This window comes from Aquarana catesbeiana, linkage group LG03, assembly GCF_042186555.1.
Source record: "Aquarana catesbeiana isolate 2022-GZ linkage group LG03, ASM4218655v1, whole genome shotgun sequence".
In the NCBI taxonomy this organism is placed as follows: Eukaryota; Metazoa; Chordata; class Amphibia; order Anura; family Ranidae; genus Aquarana; species Aquarana catesbeiana.
Genome location: NC_133326.1, coordinates 704,264,012 through 704,285,797, shown reverse-complemented (window position 1 = coordinate 704,285,797; position 21,786 = coordinate 704,264,012). Strand labels below are relative to the sequence as shown.

At 45.9% G+C, this 21,786-nt stretch overlaps 1 protein-coding gene across 1 annotated transcript; it reads left to right on the top strand.

The window, feature by feature from the left end:
* Positions 1–7,132: 7,132 nt before the first annotated feature.
* Positions 7,133–8,115, top strand: LOC141134890 (proteinase-activated receptor 1-like). Its single transcript, XM_073624318.1, has one exon. It carries the CDS (start codon positions 7,148–7,150, stop codon positions 7,973–7,975), a length of 828 nt encoding a protein of 275 aa, XP_073480419.1. The 5' UTR covers positions 7,133–7,147; the 3' UTR covers positions 7,976–8,115.
* Positions 8,116–21,786: the final 13,671 nt, after the last annotated feature.

Sequence of the window (21,786 nt, the reverse complement as noted above, 5' to 3'; positions counted from 1 at the left end):
AATTGTTAGGGAAGGGAACCCATATTTTACCACACCAGGTGACACCAACCCTAGTGATGCCACTGAGTGTAGCTCCTATACCTCAGGCATACCACCTGCAAAGGAGAATAGCAGCATTTTTCCTAAGCCATTGCATAGACTCTTGGTCATTCGGGAGAGACTGGTGGTTCAGATGATGACTCACTGGAATAGGGCCATTGAGAAGGAGGGGGTGAAGGTGACTGATTTGTGACCGTTACCAAGAATCAGGTCATGAGATGGTTCCATCAGCTTCCCTTAAAGATGGGCTAAATTTAAATTTGGGTCTACCAACAGACTATAGTTTTTGGAGCTATTGTAGTAGTAGTTAAGTTGTCTATGTTATCCATCAGCTAGCTAATATCAGGGGTATTGAGAAACATGCAATAACCATGTTCTGTGACAATCTAAGAGCAGTCAGTTATGACCACCAGGAAATGTGTACATCTCTGAGGTAATATCTTTAGAATACATTTCCTCCAATGATGATAAAAGTACTCAACCCTCTACAGTATAAAGCTTCAGCATCAGCTGTCCCTTATATCAGTGTTCAGAGCTCACCCCGCAGTGGAGATGGAAGTCCGTCTTCTTTTGCCTCTCATCCTTCTACATGTGGTCACCATGTGCCACATAGTGAACAGTGCCATTCTGACAATGGGTGAGTACCCAGCAACCTCAGAACATTAATGTTGATGTGAATAGAGGGGGAGGAGATAAACAGGGCTGGTAATCATGGATCGGAGTACAGAGGGTACAGGGACAAGGGAGGGTGGACGATGCATACCCTGGCTTTTTTCTGTTTAGATTTTCACAGATTCACTGTTTAGCAAAGCATCCACCTGTACAGATGGGATATTTGAGCTTTGTGTGGTTTGATGTATAAAACCTGTCTTGCCTCTCCTTCTTAACCACTTCAATACCAAGCACTTTCACCCCAAAAGTCATGGAACACTGTACATATAGAAATTTGTTATCTCTTTTTTTCACCCAAATAGAGCTTTCTTTTGGTGGTATTTAACCACTTCAGCCCCGGAAGATTTGGCTGCTCAATGAGCAGGCCATTTTTTGCAATACCGCACTACGTCACTTTAACTGACAATTGCGCGGTCGTGCAGCACTGTACTCAAACAAAATTTACGTCTTTTTTTTTCCACAAATAGAGCTTTCTTTTGGTGGTATTTTATCATCTCTGTGGTTTTTATTTTTTGCGCTATAAACAAAAAAAAATAGCGACAATTTTGAAAACAACACAATATTTTGTACTTTTTGCTATAATAAATATCCCCAATTTAAAAAAAAAAAAACACTTTTTTTTGTTTAGGCCGATGTATTCTTCTACATATTTTTGGTAATAAAAATCACAATAAACGTATATTAATTGGTTTGCGCAAAAATTATAACTTCTACAAAAGAGAGGAAAGATTTATGGCAATTTTATTATTATTATTATTTTTTTTTTACTAGTAATATCGGTGATCAGAGATTTTTATCGGGACTGCGACATTATGGCGGACAGATTTGACACTTTTGACACATTTTTGGGACCAGTGACAATTATACAGCGATCAGTGCTATAAAAATGCACTGATTACTGTGTAAATGTCACTGGCAGGGAAGGGGTTAACACTAGGGGGCGAACAAGGGGTTAACTGTGTTCCCTCATGCGTGTTTCTAACTGTAGGGGGATGGTAGTGACTAGAGGGGATGACAGATCGTTGTTCCTAGCTAGTAGGGATGAGCTTCGAGTTCGAGTCAAACTCATGCTCAACTCGAACTTCGGCTGTTCGCCAGTCCTCCGAACAGCGAACAATTTGGGGTGTTTGCGGCAAATTCGAAAGCCACGGAACACCCTTTAAAAGTCTATGTGAGAAATCAAAAGTGCTAATTTTAAAGGCTAATTTTCTTGGTATTGTCATAAAAAGTGTTTGGGGACTTGGGTCCTGCCCCAGGGGACATGTGTCAATGCAAAAAAAGTTTTAAAAACGGCAATTTTTTTCGGGAGCAGTGATTTTAATAATGCTTAAAGTGAAACAATAAAAGTGTAATATTCCTTTAAATTTCAAACCTGGGGGGGATGTCTATAGTATGCCTGTAAAGGGGCACATGTTTCCCGTGTTTAGAACAGTCTGACAGCAAAATGAAATTTCAAAGGAAAAAAAGTCATTTAAAACTACTCGCGGCTATTAATGAATTGCCTGTCCGACAATACACATAAAGGTTCATTGATAAAAACGGCATGGGATTTCCCCACAGGGGACCCCAAACCAAAATTTAAAAAAAAAATTGCATGGGGGTCCCCCTAAATTCCATACCAGGCCCTTCAGGTCTGGTATGGATATTAAGAGGAACCCTACACCAATTTTTTTTTAAAAAATGACGTAGGGGTCCCCCCCAAAATTCATACCAGACCCTTCAGGTCTGGTGTAGATTTTAAGGGGAACCCCACACCAAAATTTTTAAAAAATTTGGCGTGGGGTCCCTCCAAAAATGCATACCAGACCCTTATCCGAGCACGCAACCTGGCAGGCCGCAGGAAAAGAGGGGGGGATGAGAGAGCGCCCCCCCTCCTGAACTGTACCAGGCCACATGCTCTCAACATTGGGAGGGTGCTTTGGGGTCCCCCCAGAAGCACCTTGTACCCATGTTGATGGGGAGAAGGGCCTCATCCCCACAACTCTTGGCCGGTGGTTGTGGGGGTCTGCGGGCGGGGCCCTCCCCCCTGTGTGAAATGGTAAGGGGGTACAAAAGTACCCCTACCATTTTACAAAAAAAGTGTCAAAAATAACAAGAGACAGTTTTTGACAATTCCTTTATTTAAATGCTTCTTCTTTCTTCTATCTTCTATCTTCCTTCAGTTTCTTCCTCCATCTTCTTCTTCTGGTTCTTCCTCCGGTGTTCTCGTCCGGCATCTTCCTCCGCGGCATCTTCTTCCCTTCTTCTCCTCGGGCTGCTCCGCATCCATGATGGTAGGCTCCCGCTCTGTGACGCTTCTCGTCTTCTGACGGTTCTTAAATAACAGAGGGATGCACGGGGACTTGACGGGGACTTCCCTGTGGCATTCCCTGTGACGTCAGAGGGGGCGGGGTCATCCGTTACGTAACGGGTAACCCCCCTCTGACGTCACGAGGTATATATATATACATATATACACATACACACACGAGTGTTCAGCTTGTATAACAGTGTAAATTTGCTGTCCCCTCCAAATAACTCAACACACAGCCATTAATGTCTAAACCGCTGGCAACAAAAATGAGTACACCCCTAAGTGAAAATGTCCAAATTGGGCCCAATTAGCCATTTTCCCTCCTCGGTGTCATGTGACTGTCATGGTTATGCAGTAATCTTTGTCTGTCAGCTTACCTCTCTTCCTTGTGTTCACCTTTAGAGGCCAGCCACCCTCACCTGACTGCTTATATAATCCTCCCTCAGCATAGATTCACCTCAGCCTCTAATTAGGAACACTATATAATCCTGTGCATTGCAAGCCAACCTTGCTGATCAACCATTGTGTGTTTAGCTTTCGTGTGCAACTTGCTGTGTCTCCTACGTCTGATTCCAGTTGTCGATCCTGGCCTGTTCTCGACTATCCCTGTCTGCTTGTGACCCTGACCTTTGGCGTGTTCTATGTTTATCCTTGTCTGCTAGTCGCCCCGACCTTTGGCTTATCCCTTTACTATCCTTGTTGGTCCAGCCTGCTGCTTCCTTCCTCTTTCTCCTGTAGTCTACCGTGAGCATGAGCTGTGAGACCCTGGGGGCCGCAACTTGGAGCCAGACTGCAGCGCAGTCCATCCTCACCACTAGAGGCTCTGGTGAACACCTGCTGGCTCTTAGAATCCGCGCCCTGGGGAATCTATGCTCTAGCACCCAGTGGGATTTGTGATGGTGCTCCAGTAGACCTGCTTCTTGAACCTCCCAGAGTTCAGTCCACAGCAGTCACTCCTAGGGTTCACTACCTATGAACTCAGGTGACCTGACAGTGACTCATTAGTGTTGCAGGATCTCAGGTATGAATGGGGAGCAGGTGTGTTAAATTTGGTGTTATCGCTCTCACTCTCTCATACTGGTCACTGCAAGTTCAACATGGCACCTCATGGCAAAGAACTCTCTGAGGATCTGAAAAAAAGAATTGTTGCTCTACATAAAGATGGCCTAGGCTATAAGAATATTGCCAAGAACCTGAAATTGAGCTGCAGTGTGGTGGCCAAGACCATACAGCGGTTTAACTGGACAGGTTCCACTCAGAACAGGTCTCGCGATGGTCAACCAAAGAAGTTGAGTGCACGTGCTCAGCGTCATATCCAGAGGTTGTCTTTGGGAAATAGATGTATGAGTGCTGCCAGCATTGCTGCAGAGGATGAAGGGGTGGAGGGTCAGCCTGTCAATGCTCAGACCCTATGCCGCATACTGCATCAAATTGGTCTGCGTGGTTGTCGTCCCAGAAGGAAGCCTCTTCTAAAGATGATGCACAAGAAAGCCTGCAAACAGTTTGCTGAAGACAAGCAGACTAAGAACATGGATTACTGGAACCATGTCCTGTGGTCTGATGAGACCAAGATAAATTTATTTGGTTCAGATGGTGTCAAGCGTGTGTGGTGGCAACCAGGTGAGGAGTACAAAGACAAGTGTGTCTTGCCTACAGTCAAGCATGGTGGTGGGAGTGTCATGGTCTGGGGCTGCATGAGTGCTGCTGGCACTGGGGAGCTACAGTTCATTGAGGGAACCATGAATGTCAACATGTACTGTGACATACTGAAGCAGAGCATGATCCCCTCCCTTCGGACACTGTATATATATATATATATATATATATATATATATATATAATGTATTAGTGTCAGTGGTGAAAAAGTTTACCTACAGTATATTGGCTCTCAAGGATATTTCCACAAGAAAATCTTAAACGTACAAAATATATACACATGCAATTAAGTATTAACTAAGGTTGCACCGATGGCGGTATCTGTACCAATATTGAGCATTTGCACAAGTACTTGTACATGTGCAAATGTTCCGATACCTAAATCGATAAACTTTCCAGTGCGATTTGAACCCATACAAAATGGAAGGGTTCAAATCACACTGTAAAGAACCGCATGCATTTTGAACAGGAACGAGGTGCGATTCCTGTCTGAATCACATGTGGTTTCTCCCATCGCTCCTGTGTGAACCAAAGCTTGTCATTGTGACTTCAGCCTAGGTTCACACAGGAGTGGGGTGTCATCCAACAACCGTACGGCAGCAGCCGTCATGCTATTTGGAGGTGTACACACTATCAAGTTCATCTAATCGGTAGGTGATCTTCCAATCCTGGTCTCAACGATGCTCCTGCCTCTTGCCCTCTGCCCATGATGTATATAGTGTGTGTGTGTTCCCCCCCTCCTTTTTTTTTTTTTTCCAATATTATTGTCTTTCTATTTTTTTGTTCTACATTTTTATAATACGCTATGGTAACTCTGCCTCACCTTGAACGCCCCTGATAAAGCGTCCTGAAACGCATCGGGCTGAATGTCTACAATTACCACGCACTAACGATACAGTTATTGTATACTTGTTGTTGTTTTTAACCTACTGTATTTTCGGTGGCGTCTGCACCTGAATAATTTTATATCTTCTCCTATACACCAATAAAATTTCATTTTTATTTAATTTTTGCTTAGATCCCCTTTTTCTTGTTGCCTGAAAAGTCCTATCATTTATCTGGTGGACATTTGCTCCTTTACACAGGAGTGGGGTGGGTAACCACATGTGATTTGTACAGGAATCACATTGCACTCCTGTGCGATTAATTGCAGTGCAGTTGGAGCCCATTCATTTTGTATGGGCTCAAATCACACTGCAATGGTATCGGTACCTGTACACGCCAATAAAAAGAACGGTATTGGTGCAACCCTAGCAATAACAAAGCACAGCATATTGCACCTAACTTAAAATCATCTAAAATCAATTCACTGGTATATGCTTGGACGGTAAGCCAATAGTGTAGTGAGTGGTGCCACAAACAAATGGTGCGTAATATCCAAAATTTGTAAAAATGTTCCACCACATTGCAATTGGTACCTTAATTCACCAATCAAAAGTTGTAAACCAGGACTAGGAACACATTCCCTATCTCAGGAGAATGTGATGACCACAGCCGTACAATTATTGTTGTAGGAGTCCGCAGTAAGCCCTAAAAACATAAATAATAAAATTGCTTACATGACTGCCACATATTGCCAAGGATGGAATAGTCTAATTGTGCACTCAAAGTATAAACTTAGTGACACTCAAGTGCTACCAATAATAATGTGGCTACAAAGTATTAAATTGTTCCTTTTCAGGTATTAAACCTGAGATGAAAATTGTAAGAATCCTCCATTGTAAGCACTACATAAAGTGTATCAACATCCAACAATGTTGAATAAACAGTGATCACACCCAGTCTGGGGTCATTGCCTAAATCGACTTTATCTTATATCTTATGGAGCGAGTACAAAGAAGGGCAACAAAGATAATAAAGGGTCTGGAGGATCTTAGTTATGAGGAAAGGTTGCGAGCGCTGAACTTATTCTCTCTGGAGAAGAGACGCTTGAGAGGGGATATGATTTCAATATACAAATACTGTACTGGTGACCCCACAATAGGGATAAAACTTTTTCACAGAAGGGAGTTTAACAAGATTCGTGGCCACTTCTTAAAATTAGAAGAAAAGAGGTTTAACTTTAAACTACGTAGAGGGTTCTTTACTGTAAGAGCGGCAAGGATGTGGAATTCCCTTCCACAGGCGGTGGTTTCAGCGGGGGGCATCGATAGTTTAAAAAAACTATTAGATAAGCACCTGAATGACCACAACATACAGGGATATACAATGTAATACTTACATATAATCACACACATAGGTTGGACTTGATGGACTTGTGTCTTTTTTCAACCTCACCTACTATGTATGTAACTATGTTATATAATTCCTCCAACTGTAGGATGCTATAGAGCAGTATCATGTATCTATTCTAATATTATGTTTTCATTTCCAGATAAAAGCGGGGTACCTTATATTGATGAAAACCCATTCACACATTGGAGCGTGACCAAACTTATTCCATCCTTTTATACTGTTGTGTTCCTGGTGGCTCTTCCTCTCAATATCATGGCGATCATCATATTCCTGGTGAAGATGAAGGTCAGGAAGCCGGCAGTGGTCTACATGCTGAACCTCGCCACTGCAGATGTCCTCTACGTTAGCTTCCTGCCTTCTCAAATTGTCTACAGATTCTTGGGATCCAACTGGATGTTTGGAGAAGTAATGTGTCGCTTTGTCATGGCAGCATTTTACTGTAACATGTACTGCTCCGTCCTGCTCATGACAATTATCAGCGTGGACCGTTTCCTGGCCGTAGTCTATCCGGTGCGGTCTCTTTCCTGGCGCACAGTGAAACGAGCCTGGCTGGTGTGTGGTGTCATCTGGGTCATCTCATTGGCCGGCTCTGTGCATTTTCTCATAAAACAACAAATTGCTACATATCATATGCAAACGTTATGTCATGAATTCCCGAACTATGATAATTTTAAGACTTTCTATTTTTTTTATGGCATCACTGCCATCTCACTTCTCTTGTTACAGTTATGTATTGTAACTTTCTGTTACATCGGAATCATCCGCACTCTCAGCAGTTCAAAAGTTGATGGCACACATAAGAGATCACGAGCTATCCGTCTATCTGTAGTTGTTCTGTGTGTGTTTGTCTTTTCTTTTATGCCGATTACTGTCATTCATTTAATTCACTATGTGAAGGTTCTTTCGCATGATGACTCTCTCTATATTCCCTTCAGGATTTTCACCAGTTTCAGCAGCATAAACTGTTGTCTGGATCCTCTTATCTATTATTTTGCATCCTCCCAGAGTAAGAAATACGTCTACAGATTACTGTGCTGGAAGAAAAATGAATGCACACCAGTAACAAAAACAACAAAATAGAGCATATGAGTTATATTAACACCTCTCATTTTATTTCACTGTAATTATCTAAAAAAGCGATTATCAATTGATATAAATGTCACTGATGAAAACTTTAGTTTGCTTTCAACTTCTTCCCAAATCGGAACTAGTGTGGAAAAAACTAACGATGAAGCTTTAAGAAAAAAAAAAACTCACCCTGCAGAATATTATCTGCTGATCATAGGGAGTTGATGTTCAAAATTACACATAGGTGGTATCTCCCCCCCCCCTTCTAGATAATCTAAATACTATCCTGCTACTTCACCCCGATGCTGGTGTAACTGTGGAGATGTTGGATCTCTTAGCCACATTTTATGATCCTGCAATTCTGTTCCCTCCCTTTGGAATTCAGTATTTAAAACCTTCCTACCCGGCCTATATTAAATTGACGGGCAGGGGGGAAACTATAGTTCTGGGAGGGCGTCATATGACGTCCCCCCCAGAACATGCCTCTTGTGCAGCTGTGGGGCCACGCAGTGGTGCGATCTGTCACCGGCTGTGTCCACCAGACAATAGACATACAGTTATTAATGAATAAATGCTGAATAATAAATCAACATTGACCACAATATGTGGAGTAACAGAAAGTCCAGTGCAGAAAAGGCGAGTATCAAAAAAAACACAGCTCTTATTGAAGCTGCTAGATTGTTGCTTTAAAATCTAGTGGTAAAAAAATAGCTCATGCAGTCCGGTGCTTAATCCAGAGGAATAGATACGCTCCACCAATAAGTGCAATGGCCACTCACTTTAATCAACAAGGTATCAGGCATTGGATCAAACACTGGCCTCCACAGAATATCTGTCACTCAATTAGGATGGTGATCGATCAGCTCGCACAGCTCGAGTGTTAGAACCCCTGCTTGTCTTTTTTAGGTTGGGCTTTGTGTCCTTTTTCTGAAAATTGGCTTCACTTCCTGTCACAGCCAAACAGGAAGTGAGGGTAAAACCCTACCAATGCCTTTCCTCGGGCACACACAGGTCAATCTAACTAGTGTCCCCATTAGGCAAATTGCATTCTAGCACTTTGTTTTGTACACCCCAAATTATTAGGTATTTTGGGGTTTATTAAAGGCAAATCCACTCTGCAATACAAGTGTACTCGCTGTAAATCTGAGGGGAAGCACTGTGGATTTTATCATCCAATCATGTAGAAGCAAAGATGCTGTTTTTTTATTTTCCTTGCATGTCCCGCTCAGATCTCCAGCAACTGCACTTCCAAGTGCATTTGTAGTGCAAAGTGGATTTCCCTTTAGTAATTAAACCCCAAAGTCCAAGATACCTAATAATAATTTGGGGTGTACAGAGCAAAATGCTAGAGTGCAATTTACCTAATGGGGAAACTATTTAGATTGACCTGTGTGTCCCCAAGGAAAGACATTGGTAGGGTTTTACCCTCACTTCCTGTTTGGCTATGTGACAGGAAGTGAATAAATTTGAAGGAGAAAGTGGCAAAATTTGGGAGGTGTCTTCACCCTATCAGGGGTGCAGACATCCCCAAAAACTGACAAGACTTCTAATCCCTCTGCACTCTATCCCCAAGAAAAAATAAGAAAGGATTTCATTCAGTTTAACATTGCAAAGACACATTCCTAAGTTCAGCTGTGATGCATGTCAATGGCCCGTTTAGACCTTGTTTGATAGAAAACACCAGTTCCCTTTCACTAGAAACATTTGTTAAACCAGTCCTGGAAATCTGCATCTGCTTTACTATTAATATCCCTAAAAATTGGGTTCCTGCAGCCAGATGTACGACCGCTGTGTATGTGAGATGCGCAATTGCTGTGTGCCTGGAGGTATGTACTTGTGTCGCATATCTGGTACCCGGAAGCGGTGGCCAGCATACAGGAATTACATCACACCCCTACAGGAAGCTGCTTGTGATGCTGTGAATTTCTTCCCACCACCATGCCCCACTCACTGTTTTCTGAGGATGAGATGATCCTTATTTGCAAATTAAGATGATTTTTTATTGATTTTTACATGGGGTGGTGTTTGTGTGGGTCATGTGTATGTCTAAATGATTTGCCCTCAAAGCACACACACCTACTTCTTGCGTACAGATTCACTTCCGAGCCAATGTATTTTGCTTCTTGCTTCAGTGTGTGTGTATATATTTTATTTATTTCAGGTACTTATATAACATCATCAATTTACGCAGCGCTTTACATATACGTTGTACATTTACATCAGTCCCTGTCCTCAAGGAGCTTACAATCTAAGGTCCCTAACACACTCATTCATACATATTAGGGCCAATTTAGACAGGATTCGATTTACCTACCAGCATGTCTTTAGAGTGTGGGAGGAAACTGGAGTACCTGGAGGTGGCATCTACCCAACTTTTCTCTGCTGGTGGACACAAGAACCTACATCTATAGATATACACACCAGAGTGCCTGGAGGAAACCCACACAGGCACAGGGAGAACATGCAAACTCCAGGCAGATGGTGTCATGGTTGGGATTTGAACCAGCAACCCTTTTTGCTGATAGGTGAAAGTGCTAGGTTCAAATCCTGACCACAGCACCATCTTCCTGGAGTTTGCATGTTCTCCCTGTGCCTGTGTCTGTTTCCTCCAGGCACTCTGGTGTGTGTGTATATCTATCTATCTATCTATCTATCTATCTATCTATCTATCTATCTATCTATCTATCTATCTATCTATCTATCTATCTATCTATCTATCTGTAGGTTCTTGTGTCCACCAGCAGAGAAAAGTTGGGTAGATGCCACTCTCCCAATTCTGGAGGCATAATAATGGTCTAGCACAGGGGGTCTTCAAACTACGGCTGTCCAGTTGTTCAGGAACTACAATTCCCATCATGCCTAGTCAATAGGGATGAGCCTGATGTTCGAAACATCAGGTGTTCACCGAACAGCACACATTATGCGGTGTTCGCGGCAAATTAGAAAGCCGCGGAACACCGTTTGAAAGCCTATAGGACACTAATGCCCCATACACACGGTCAGACTTTGTTCGGACATTCCGACAACAAAATCCTAGGATGTTGGCTCAAACTGGTCTTGCATACACACGGTCACACAAAGTTGTCGAAAAATCCGATCGTTCTAAACGCGGTGGCGTAAAACATGTAGGACGGGACTATAAACGGGGCAGTGGCCAATAGCTTTCATCCCTTTATTTATTCTGAGCATGCATGGCACTTTGTCCGTCAGATTTGTGTAAACACGATCGGAATTTCCGACAACGGATTTTGTTGTCGGAAAATATTATATCCTGCTCTCAAACTTTGTGGGTCGGAAAATTTGATGGAAAATGTGTGATGGAGCCCACACACGGTCGGAATTTCCGACAACTCCTATCACACATTTTCCGTCGGAAAATCCGACCGTGTGTACGGGGCATTACATGAAAATCCAAAAGTGCTCATTTTAAAGGCTTATATGCAAGTTATTATCATAAAAAGTGTTTGGGGACCCGGGTCCTGCCCCAGGGAACATGTATCAATGCAAGAAAAAGTTTTAAAAATGGACGTTTTTTTCCAGGAGCAGTGATTTTATTAATGCTTAAAGTGAAACAATAAAAATTAAATATTCCTTTAAATATCGTGCCTGGGGGGTGTCTATAGTATGCCTGTAAAGTGCCTGTAAAGTGCCGCATTTTTCCTGTGTTTAGAGCAATACCACAGCAAAATGACATTTCTAAAGGAAAAAAAGTAATTTAAAACTGATTGCAGCTGCAATGAATTGTCGGGTCTCAGCAATATAGATAAAACTCAGTGAGAAAAATGGCATGGGTTCCCCCCAAACCAAAGTTTTTTTTAAAAATTGCGTGGGGGTCCCCCCAAAAGCCATACCAGACTGTGCCTGGTATGGATATTAAAGCGGAGTTCCACCCTAAAGTGGAACTTCCACTCATCTGATTCCTCCCCCCCTCCGGTGCCACAATTGGCACCTTTTGGGGAGAGGGGGGACAGGATACCTGTCTTTGACAGGTATCCTTTCCCACTTCTGGGAGCCTCAGCTGTGGGTGGTGAAGTCTGGGCCAGTGGGAGAGAGGAGTGGGCTTTTCGCATGCGCAGTAGGGTTCCTGGTGTGAAGCCGAAAGGCTGCACTGCCGGGTACCCTTACCCGCAATGGCGGCGGCAGCACCCGACAGCTGATGGAAACTTCAGCTGCGGGTTCTGGCATCGCTAGACTCCAGGACAGGTAAGTGTCCTATTATTAAAAGCCAGCAGCTGCAGTATGTGTTGCTGCTGGCTTTAAATTTTTTGTTTTTTTGGGGCGGAACACTGCTTTAAGGGGAACCCTGCACCAAATTTTTAAAAAATGGCGTAGGGTTCCCCCCAAAATCCATACCAGACCCTTATCCGAGCACGCAACCTGGCAGGCCGCAGGAAAAGAGAGGGGGTTCAAGAGCGGCCCCCCTCCTGAACCGTACCAGGCCACATGCCCTCAACATGGGGGATGGGCATTTGGGGGTCTTATCAGAATCTGGAAGCCCCCTTTAACAAGGGGACCCCCAGATCCCGGCCCCCCATTGTACCCCTGCCAATTCACAAAAAAGTGTCAAAAATTGTAAAAAAAGACAGGAGACACTTCGGGACAAGTCCTTTGTTAAAAAATAAAAATGTCCTGCAATGTCCATTCATCTATCACGCCGTCTGACGGACCGAATAAAGAAAGAAAAAAAAGCAGCAACAGCTCCGCCTCCATGGGAGGCTCCCGCCGAGTGACACTTCTTCTTGGTGACAGCTGTTATATAGCTGAGGGTGGGGCCACCTGGTGACATAAACGGGTGACCCTGCCCCCCTCTGATGCCACGTGAAATCAGAGGAAGGCAGGGTCACCCGTTTATGTCCCCGGGTGGGCCAGCCCTCAGCTATATAGCAGCTGTCTCCAAGAAGGAGCGTCACTCGGCAGGAGCCTCCCATGGAGGCAGCGCTGTTGCGGCTTTTTTTTTTTTCGGTCCATTGGGCGGCATGATAGAAGATGAATGGACATCGCAGGACATTTTTATTTTTTTATATTTTAATAAAGGACTTGTCCTGAAATGTCTCTTGTCTTTTTTACTATTTTTGACACTTTTTTTGTGAATTGGTAGGGGTACAATGTGCCCCTTACCAGTTCACATAGGGGGGCAGGATCTGGGGGTGCCCTTGTTAAAGCGGGCTTCTAGATTCCGATAAGCCCCCTTTCTGCAGACTCCACAACCACCGGGCAAGGGTTGCGGGGATGAGGCCGTTGTTCCCGCAGAGCCCCCCTGCCCCAAAGCACCCTCCTCATGTTGAGGGCATGTGGCCTGGTACTGTTCAGGAGGGGGGTGTTGTCTTGCCCCCCCTTTTTTCTTGCGGCCTGCCAGGGTGCGTGCTCGGATAAGGGTCTGGTATGGATTTTGGGGGGACCCCTACGGCATTTTTTTTTAAATTGGCACAGGGTTCCCTTTAATATCCATACCAGACCTGAAGGGCCTGGTATGGATTTTTGGGGGACCCACACGCAATTTTTTTTATTCTTCAGCTGAGTAAAGGCCTGCTCATATTGCTTGGTCCATTGAAGCTGTATGGACTCTATGGAATTTTGTGGGCCCTTGGTGGATTTTGGTGTCTCCTGCACCCCCCCCTCTTCTTCTTCCACTTTCAGCAGTTCTGTCAGTGGTTGAGTCATCCTGATCCTTCGATAATAGCAGCAGAATCCCTGCATCAGTTGCTATCCTCTCTGAGGAGACAACATGTCCAAGGTAGGTAACTGAGGTTTGGAAAAACTGCTATTTCTCCAGGGACAGCTTGAGGACCATTCCATGAAGCCTTTGCAGAACCTTCTGCAACTGCTCCTCCAAAGGCTCCCTGAAAACAATGATATAATTGACATGTATCAAAAAAATATGTTTAAAAAAACAAAAGTCTTTCAAACATTAGTAGCGCTTAAAAAGTTCATATGTAAATAAAGATAAAAAGTTCCACTTGTGTTTTACAAAGCAGGGTGTGGGGTCATGGCTAGGGATGAGCCGAACACCCCCCTGTTCGGTTCGCACCAGAACATGTGAACAGGAAAAAAGTTCGTTCGAACATGCGAACACAGTTAAAGTCTATGGGACACGAACATGAATAATCAAAAGTGCTAATTTTCAAGGCTTATATGCAAGTTATTGTCATAAAAAGTGTTTGGGGACCTGGGTCCTGCCCCAGGGGACATGGATCAATGCAAAAAAAAGTTTTAAAAACGGCCGTTTTTTCAGGAGCAGTGATTTTAATAATGCTTAAAGTCAATCAATAAAAATGTAATATCCCTTTAAATTTCGTACCTGGGGGGTGTCTATAGTGTGCCTGTAAAGGGGCGCATGTTTCCTGTGTTTAGAACAGTCTGACAGCAAAATGACATTTTGAAGGAAAAAACTCATTTAAAACTACCCGCGGCTATTGCATTGCCGACAATACACATAGAAGTTCATTGATAAAAACGGCATGGGAATTCCCCAAAGGGGAACCCCGAACCAAAATTAAAAAAAAAAAAATGACGTGGGGGTCCCCCTAAATTCCATACCAGGCCCTTCAGGTCTGGTATGGATATTAAGGGGAACCCCGGCCAAAATTTAAAAAAAAAAATGACGTGGGGTTCCCCATAAATTCCATACCAGACCCTTCAGGTCTGGTATGGATTTTAAGGGGAACCCCGCGCCAAAAAAAAAAAAAAAACGGCGTGGGGTCCCCCCAAAAATCCATACCAGACCCTTATCCGAGCACGCAACCTGGCAGGCCGCAGGAAAAGAGGGGGGGACGAGAGTGCGGCCCCCCCTCCCTCCTGAACCGTACCAGGCCACATGCCCTCAACATTGGGAGGGTGCTTTGGGGTAGCCCCCCAAAACACCTTGTCCCCATGTTGATGAGGACAAGGGCCTCATCCCCACAACCCTGGCCGGTGGTTGTGGGGGTCTGCGGGCGGGGGGCTTATCGGAATCTGGAAGCCCCCTTTAACAAGGTGACCCCCAGATCCCGGCCCCCCCCCTGTGTGAAATGGTAAGGGGGTACATAAGTACCCCTACCATTTCACGAAAAAAGTGTCAAAAATGTTAAAAATGACAAGAGACAGTTTTTGACAATTCCTTTATTTAAATGCTTCTTCTTTCTTCTATCTTCCTTCATCTTCTGGTTCTTCTGGCTCTTCTGGTTCTTATGGTTCTTCCTCCGGCGTTCTCGTCCAGCATCTCCTCCGCGGCGTCTTCTGTCTTCTTCTCCTCGGGCCGCTCCGCACCCATGGCATGGGGAGGAGGCTCCCGCTCTTCTCTTCTTCTCTTCTTCTTTTCTTCTTTTCTTCTTTTCTTGTCTTCTTCTCTTCTTCTTCATTTTCTTCTCCGGGCCGCTCCGCAATCCATGCTGGCATGGAGGGAGGCTCCCGCTGTGTGACGGCGCTCCTCGTCTGACAGTTCTTAAATAACGGGGGGGGCGGGGCCACCCGGTGACCCCGCCCCCCTCTGACGCACGGTGACTTGACGGGACTTCCCTGTGACGTCACGGGGAATGCCACAGGGAAGTCCCGTCAAGTCACCGTGCGTCAGAGGGGGGCGGGGTCACCGGGTGGCCCCGCCCCCCCGTTATTTAAGAACTGTCAGACGAGGAGCGCCGTCACACAGCGGGAGCCTCCCTCCATGCCAGCATGGATTGCGGAGCGGCCCGGAGAAGAAAATGAAGAAGAAGAGAAGAAGAGAAGAAAAGAAGAAGAGAAGAGCGGGAGCCTCCCCCCCATGCCATGGGTGCGGAGCGGCCCGAGGAGAAGAAGACAGAAGACGCCGCGGAGGAGATGCTGGACGAGAACGCTGGAGGAAGAACCAGAAGAACCAGAAGAGCCAGAAGAACCAGAAGAACCAGAAGATGAAGGAAGATAGAAGAAAGAAGAAGCATTTAAATAAAGGAATTGTCAAAAACTGTCTCTTGTCATTTTTAACATTTTTGGCACTTTTTTCGTGAAATGGTAGGGGTACTTATGTACCCCCTTACCATTTCACACAGGGGGGGGGCCGGGATCTGGGGGTCACCTTGTTAAAGGGGGCTTCCAGATTCCGATAAGCCCCCCGCCCGCAGACCCCCACAACCACCGGCCAGGGTTGTGGGGATGAGGCCCTTGTCCTCATCAACATGGGGACAAGGTGTTTTGGGGGGCTACCCCAAAGCACCCTCCCAATGTTGAGGGCATGTGGCCTGGTACGGTTCAGGAGGGAGGGGGGGCCGCACTCTTGTCCCCCCCTCTTTTCCTGCGGCCTGCCAGGTTGCGTGCTCGGATAAGGGTCTGGTATGGATTTTTGGGGGGACCCCACGCCGTTTTTTTTTTTTTTTTGGCGCGGGGTTCCCCTTAAAATCCATACCAGACCTGAAGGGTCTGGTATGGAATTTAGGGGGAACCCCACGTCATTTTTTTTTTTTAAATTTTGGCCGGGGTTCCCCTTAATATCCATACCAGACCTGAAGGGCCTGGTATGGAATTTAGGGGGACCCCCACGTCATTTTTTTTTTTTAATTTTGGTTCGGGGTTCCCCTTTGGGGAATTCCCATGCCGTTTTTATCAATGAACTTCTATGTGTATTGTCGGCAATGCAATAGCCGCGGGTAGTTTTAAATGAGTTTTTTCCTTCAAAATGTCATTTTGCTGTCAGACTGTTCTAAACACAGGAAACATGCGCCCCTTTACAGGCACACTATAGACACCCCAAAGGTACGAAATTTAAAGGGATATTACACTTTTATTGATTGACTTTAAGTATTATTAAAATCACTGCTCCTGAAAAAACGGCCGTTTTTAAAACTTTTTTTTGCATTGATCCATGTCCCCTGGGGCAGGACCCAGGTCCCCAAACACTTTTTATGACAATAACTTTCATATAAGCCTTTAAAATTAGCACTTTTGATTTCTCCCATAGACTTTTAAAGGGTGTTCCGCGGCATTCGAATTTGCCGCGAACACCCCAAATTGTTCGCTGTTCGGTGAACTTGCGAACAGCCAATGTTCGAGTCGAACATGAGTTCGACTCGAACTCGAAGCTCATCCCTAGTCATGGCTGATCTGTTTGTACAAATTGTTAAAAACCAAATCTCTGTAGATCAAAATCCCACATAAATCCTTCACCACATGGCTTCTATGGGAAACCCCTGTAGGTAATTCACTTACCGGAAGGTAATGGGTTAACAGCATGCCTTTCACTGGTTTGGTATCAGCAGACTCTCTTTAATACACTCAAATAGGGCTGGATGCATGGATGGATGTTTGAATGGCTGTCAGCTCACTCTGCATGCTTCCATATTTAATGTAGGTAAACGTTTGAAACGCTGGACGTTTCCACATGCCTGTTTTACCTACATTAAATATGGAAGCATGCAGAGTGTGCTGACAGCCATTTAAACATCCATCCACGGATCCAGCCCTATTTGAGTGTATTAAAGAGAGTCTGCTGATACCAAACCAGTGAAAGGCACGCTGTTAACCCATTACCTTCCGGTAAGTGAATTACCTAAAGGGAAATCCCATAGAAGCCATGTGGTGAAGGATTTATCTGGGATTTTGATCTACAGAGATTTGGTGTTCAACATTTTGTACGAACAGATCATCCATTACCCCACACCCTGCTTTGTAAAACACAAGTGGAACTTTTTATCTTTATTTACATATGAACTTTTTAAGTGCTACTAATGTTTGAAAGACTTTTGTTTTTGTTAAACATATTTTTGATACAGTTTATATTTTCTATAGTAGCAGCTTTAATACTTTACAATTTTTTGCATGAGCGCTGAGGGAGAAATACTTTGTATTTGTTTATTTCTCATTCTTTGCTTAATATAATATGAAATAATTGACATACACCAACACCTCGACTAGGTACATGTCTCCTACAGTATGCGCCATCAGACACTGGAAGGTTGCTGGGGCTCCTGACAGGCCCTGTGGCCTTCTATCAAACTCAAAAAACCCCACTGGGTTAATGAAGGCTGTCCTTTCTCTGTTCCTTGGGTGCATGGGTATCTGCTAATATCCACTTTTTAGGTCCAGCAGGCTGAACCACCCTGCCCCTGACAAACTTTGGATGGCATCCTCGATCTGGGGTGTGGTATACTGATCAATAATTTCTGTCAATTGAGTGTCCAGTAGTGCATGGCCCTTGAGCAGTAGTGTACCATCCCCGAGGGAGGGGGGGCCCACTGCGACCCACACTGCACACACGAATGATACCCTGGTTGACAATCAGGGGCGATCAGTGCAGTGGGAGGAACAGCTGCAAGCCTCGATCTCCCTGTATAGCCTTCAGTGAAGCTGCTGACAGACACTTCTCCTCCTCTCCCTCCCGCGGCTGTCAGCTGAAATGCCATACAGGGAGATCGGTGCTCACAGCTTTCCCTCACGCTGCACCGATCATCCCCGGCTGTTCCCTGTGTCCACCTCCACTTCCTCTGTCCCCCTCGTCCCCCTACAGTCAGCTTCCCTCCTCTCCTCTCCGGCCGGCTGCGGGGGATGTGTCAGGCTGTTGAGAAGAGGAATGGGCCAGTAAATGTGTAATTTACCGGCCCCTTCCTTTTCTGAATTGGATGCAGGGAGTGATCACTAACGATCACTCCTGTGTCCTGTGATAACTGAGCAGATTACTGTTTACTCTGCTTCAGTTTATGAATGGACAGGAGCCTCTGTGCCCTGTCCATTCATCTTCAATGCTGAGGCTGCTGAGAAAGGGACTGTTGAATCTCTGTCCTCACTCCTCAGTCCCTTTCTCTGTCTCAAAGGGTTTAGACGCCTGATATTTCACTAAAGCCACCCAACAAGACTTATAAAGATAAATAAATACAATAAATATTGAAAAATTAAATTGTAAAAAAAAGATAAAAAAACTACTGAGATCAAACCCACCCGCCCTACTGATACTTTCCACTGCCACAACCCCCCTATCCCCTTCCCCAGAAGCACCATGAAAAAAAAAATTGTAGAAAGATAATTAAAAAATAAAATTGTAAAAAATGAAAACAATTCTGACACCATCCACTGCTCTACTGACACCTTCCACTGCCCTACTGACACCATCCTCTGCTCTACTGACACTGTCCTCTGCTCTACTGACACCATCCACTGCTCTACTGACACCGTCCACTGCTCTACTGACACCATCCTCTGCTCTACTGACACCGTCCTCTGCTCTACTGACATCGTCCACTGCTCTAATGACAACATCCACTGCTCTACTGACACTTTCCACTGCCCTACTGACACCGTCCACTGCTCTACTGACACCATCCACTGCTTTACTGACACCTTCCACTGCCCTACTGACACCATCCACTGCTCTACTGACACCATCCACTGCTCTACTGACACCGTCCTCTGCCCTACTGACACCATCCACTGCTCTACTGACACCGTCCACTGCTCTACTGACACTGTCCTCTGCTCTACTGACACCGTCCACTGCTCTACTGACACCATCCACTGCTCTACTGACACCGTCCTCTGCCCTACTGACACCATCCACTGCTCTACTGACACCATCCACTGCTCTACTGACACCGTCCTCTGCTCTACTGACACCGTCCACTGCCCTACTTATACCGTCCACTGCCCTACTGACACCGTCCACTGCTCTACTGACACCGTCCACTGCTCTACTGACTCCGTCCACTGCTCTACTGACACTGACCACTGCTCTACTGACTCCATCCACTGCTCTACGGACACCGTCCACTGCTCTACTGACACCGTCCACTGCTCTACTGACACCATCCACAGCTCTACTGTTACCGTCCACTGCTCTACTGACACCGTCCACTGCTCTACTGACACCGTCCACTGCTCTACTGACACCATCCACTGCCCTACTGACACCATCCACTGTCCTACTGACACCGTCCACTGCTCTACTGACACCGTCCACTGCTCTACTGACACCAGCCACTGCTCTACTGACACCGTCCACTGCTCTAATGACACCATCCACTGCCCTAATGATACCGTCCACTGCTCTACTGACACCGTCCACTGCCCTACTGACACCTTCCACTGCTCTACTGACACCATCCACTGCTCTACTGACACCGTCCACTGCTCTACTGACACCGTCCACTGCCCTACTGATACCGTCCACTGCTCTACTGACACCGTCCACTGCCCTACTGACACTTTCCACTGCTCTACTGACACCATCCACTGCTCTACTGACACCGTCCACTGCTCTACTGACACCGTCCACTGCCCTACTGATACCGTCCACTGCTCTACTGACACCGTCCACTGCTCTACTGACACCGTCCACTGCTCTACTGACACCGTCCACTGCTCTACTGACTCCGTCCACTGCTCTGCTGACACGGACCACTGCTCTACTGACTTCATCCACTGCTCTACTGACACCGTCCACTGCTCTACTGACACCGTCCACTGCTCTACTGATACCATCCACTGCTCTACTGACACCATCCACTGCTCTACTGACACCGACCACTGCTCTACTGACACCATCCACTGCCCTACTGACACCATCCACTGCCCTACTGATACCATCCACTGTCCTACTGACACCGTCCACTGCTCTACTGACACCGTCCACTGCTCTACTGACACCAGCCACTGCTCTACTGACACCGTCCACTGCTCTACTGACACCATCGACTGCCCTAATGATACCGTCCACTGCTCTACTGACACCGTCCACTGCCCTACTGACACCTTCCACTGCTCTACTGACACCATCCACTGCTCTACTGACACCGTCCACTGCTCTACTGACACCGTCCACTGCCCTACTGATACCGTCCACTGCTCTACTGACACCGTCCACTGCCCTACTGACACTTTCCACTGCTCTACTGACACCATCCACTGCTCTACTGACACCGTCCACTGCTCTACTGACACCGTCCACTGCCCTACTGATATCGTCCACTGCTCTACTGACACCGTCCACTGCTCTACTGACACCGTCCACTGCTCTACTGACTCCGTCCACTGCTCTGCTGACACGGACCACTGCTCTACTGACTTCATCCACTGCTCTACTGACACCGTCCACTGCTCTACTGACACCATCCACTGCTCTACTGATACCATCCACTGCTCTACTGACACCATCCACTGCTCTACTGACACCGACCACTGCTCTACTGACACCATCCACTGCCCTACTGACACCATCCACTGCCCTACTGATACCATCCACTGTCCTACTGACACCGTCCACTGCTCTACTGACACCGTCCACTGCTCTACTGACACCAGCCACTGCTCTACTGACACCGTCCACTGCTCTACTGACATCATCCACTGCTCTACTGACACCATCCACTGCCCTACTGATACCATCCACTGCCCTACTGACACCTTACACTGCCCTACTGACACCAGCCACTGCTCTACTGACACAGTCCACTGCTCTACTGACACCATCCACTGCTCTACTGACACCATCCACTGCCCTACTGATACCATCCACTGCCCTACTAACACTTTCCACTGCTCTACTGACACAGCCACTGCTCTACTGACTCCGTCTACTGCTCTACTGACACCATCCACTGCTCTACTGACACCATCCACTGCCCTACTGATACCATCCACTGTCCTACTGACACCGTCCACTGCTCTACTGACACTGTCCACTGCTCTACTGACACCAGCCACTGCTCTACTGACACCGTCCACTGCTCTACTGACACCATCCACTGCTCTACTGACACCATCTACTGCCCTACTGATACCATCCACTGCTCTACTGACACCGTCCACTGCTCTACTGACACCGTCCACTGCCATACTGACACCTTCCACTGCTCTACTGACACCATCCACTGCTCTACTGACACTGTCCA

What these genes read in the sequence shown, in the direction of transcription:
- LOC141134890 (XM_073624318.1), top strand. Translation starts at nt 7,148, where the DNA reads ATGGCGATCATCATATTCCTGGTGAAGATGAAGGTCAGGAAGCCGGCA.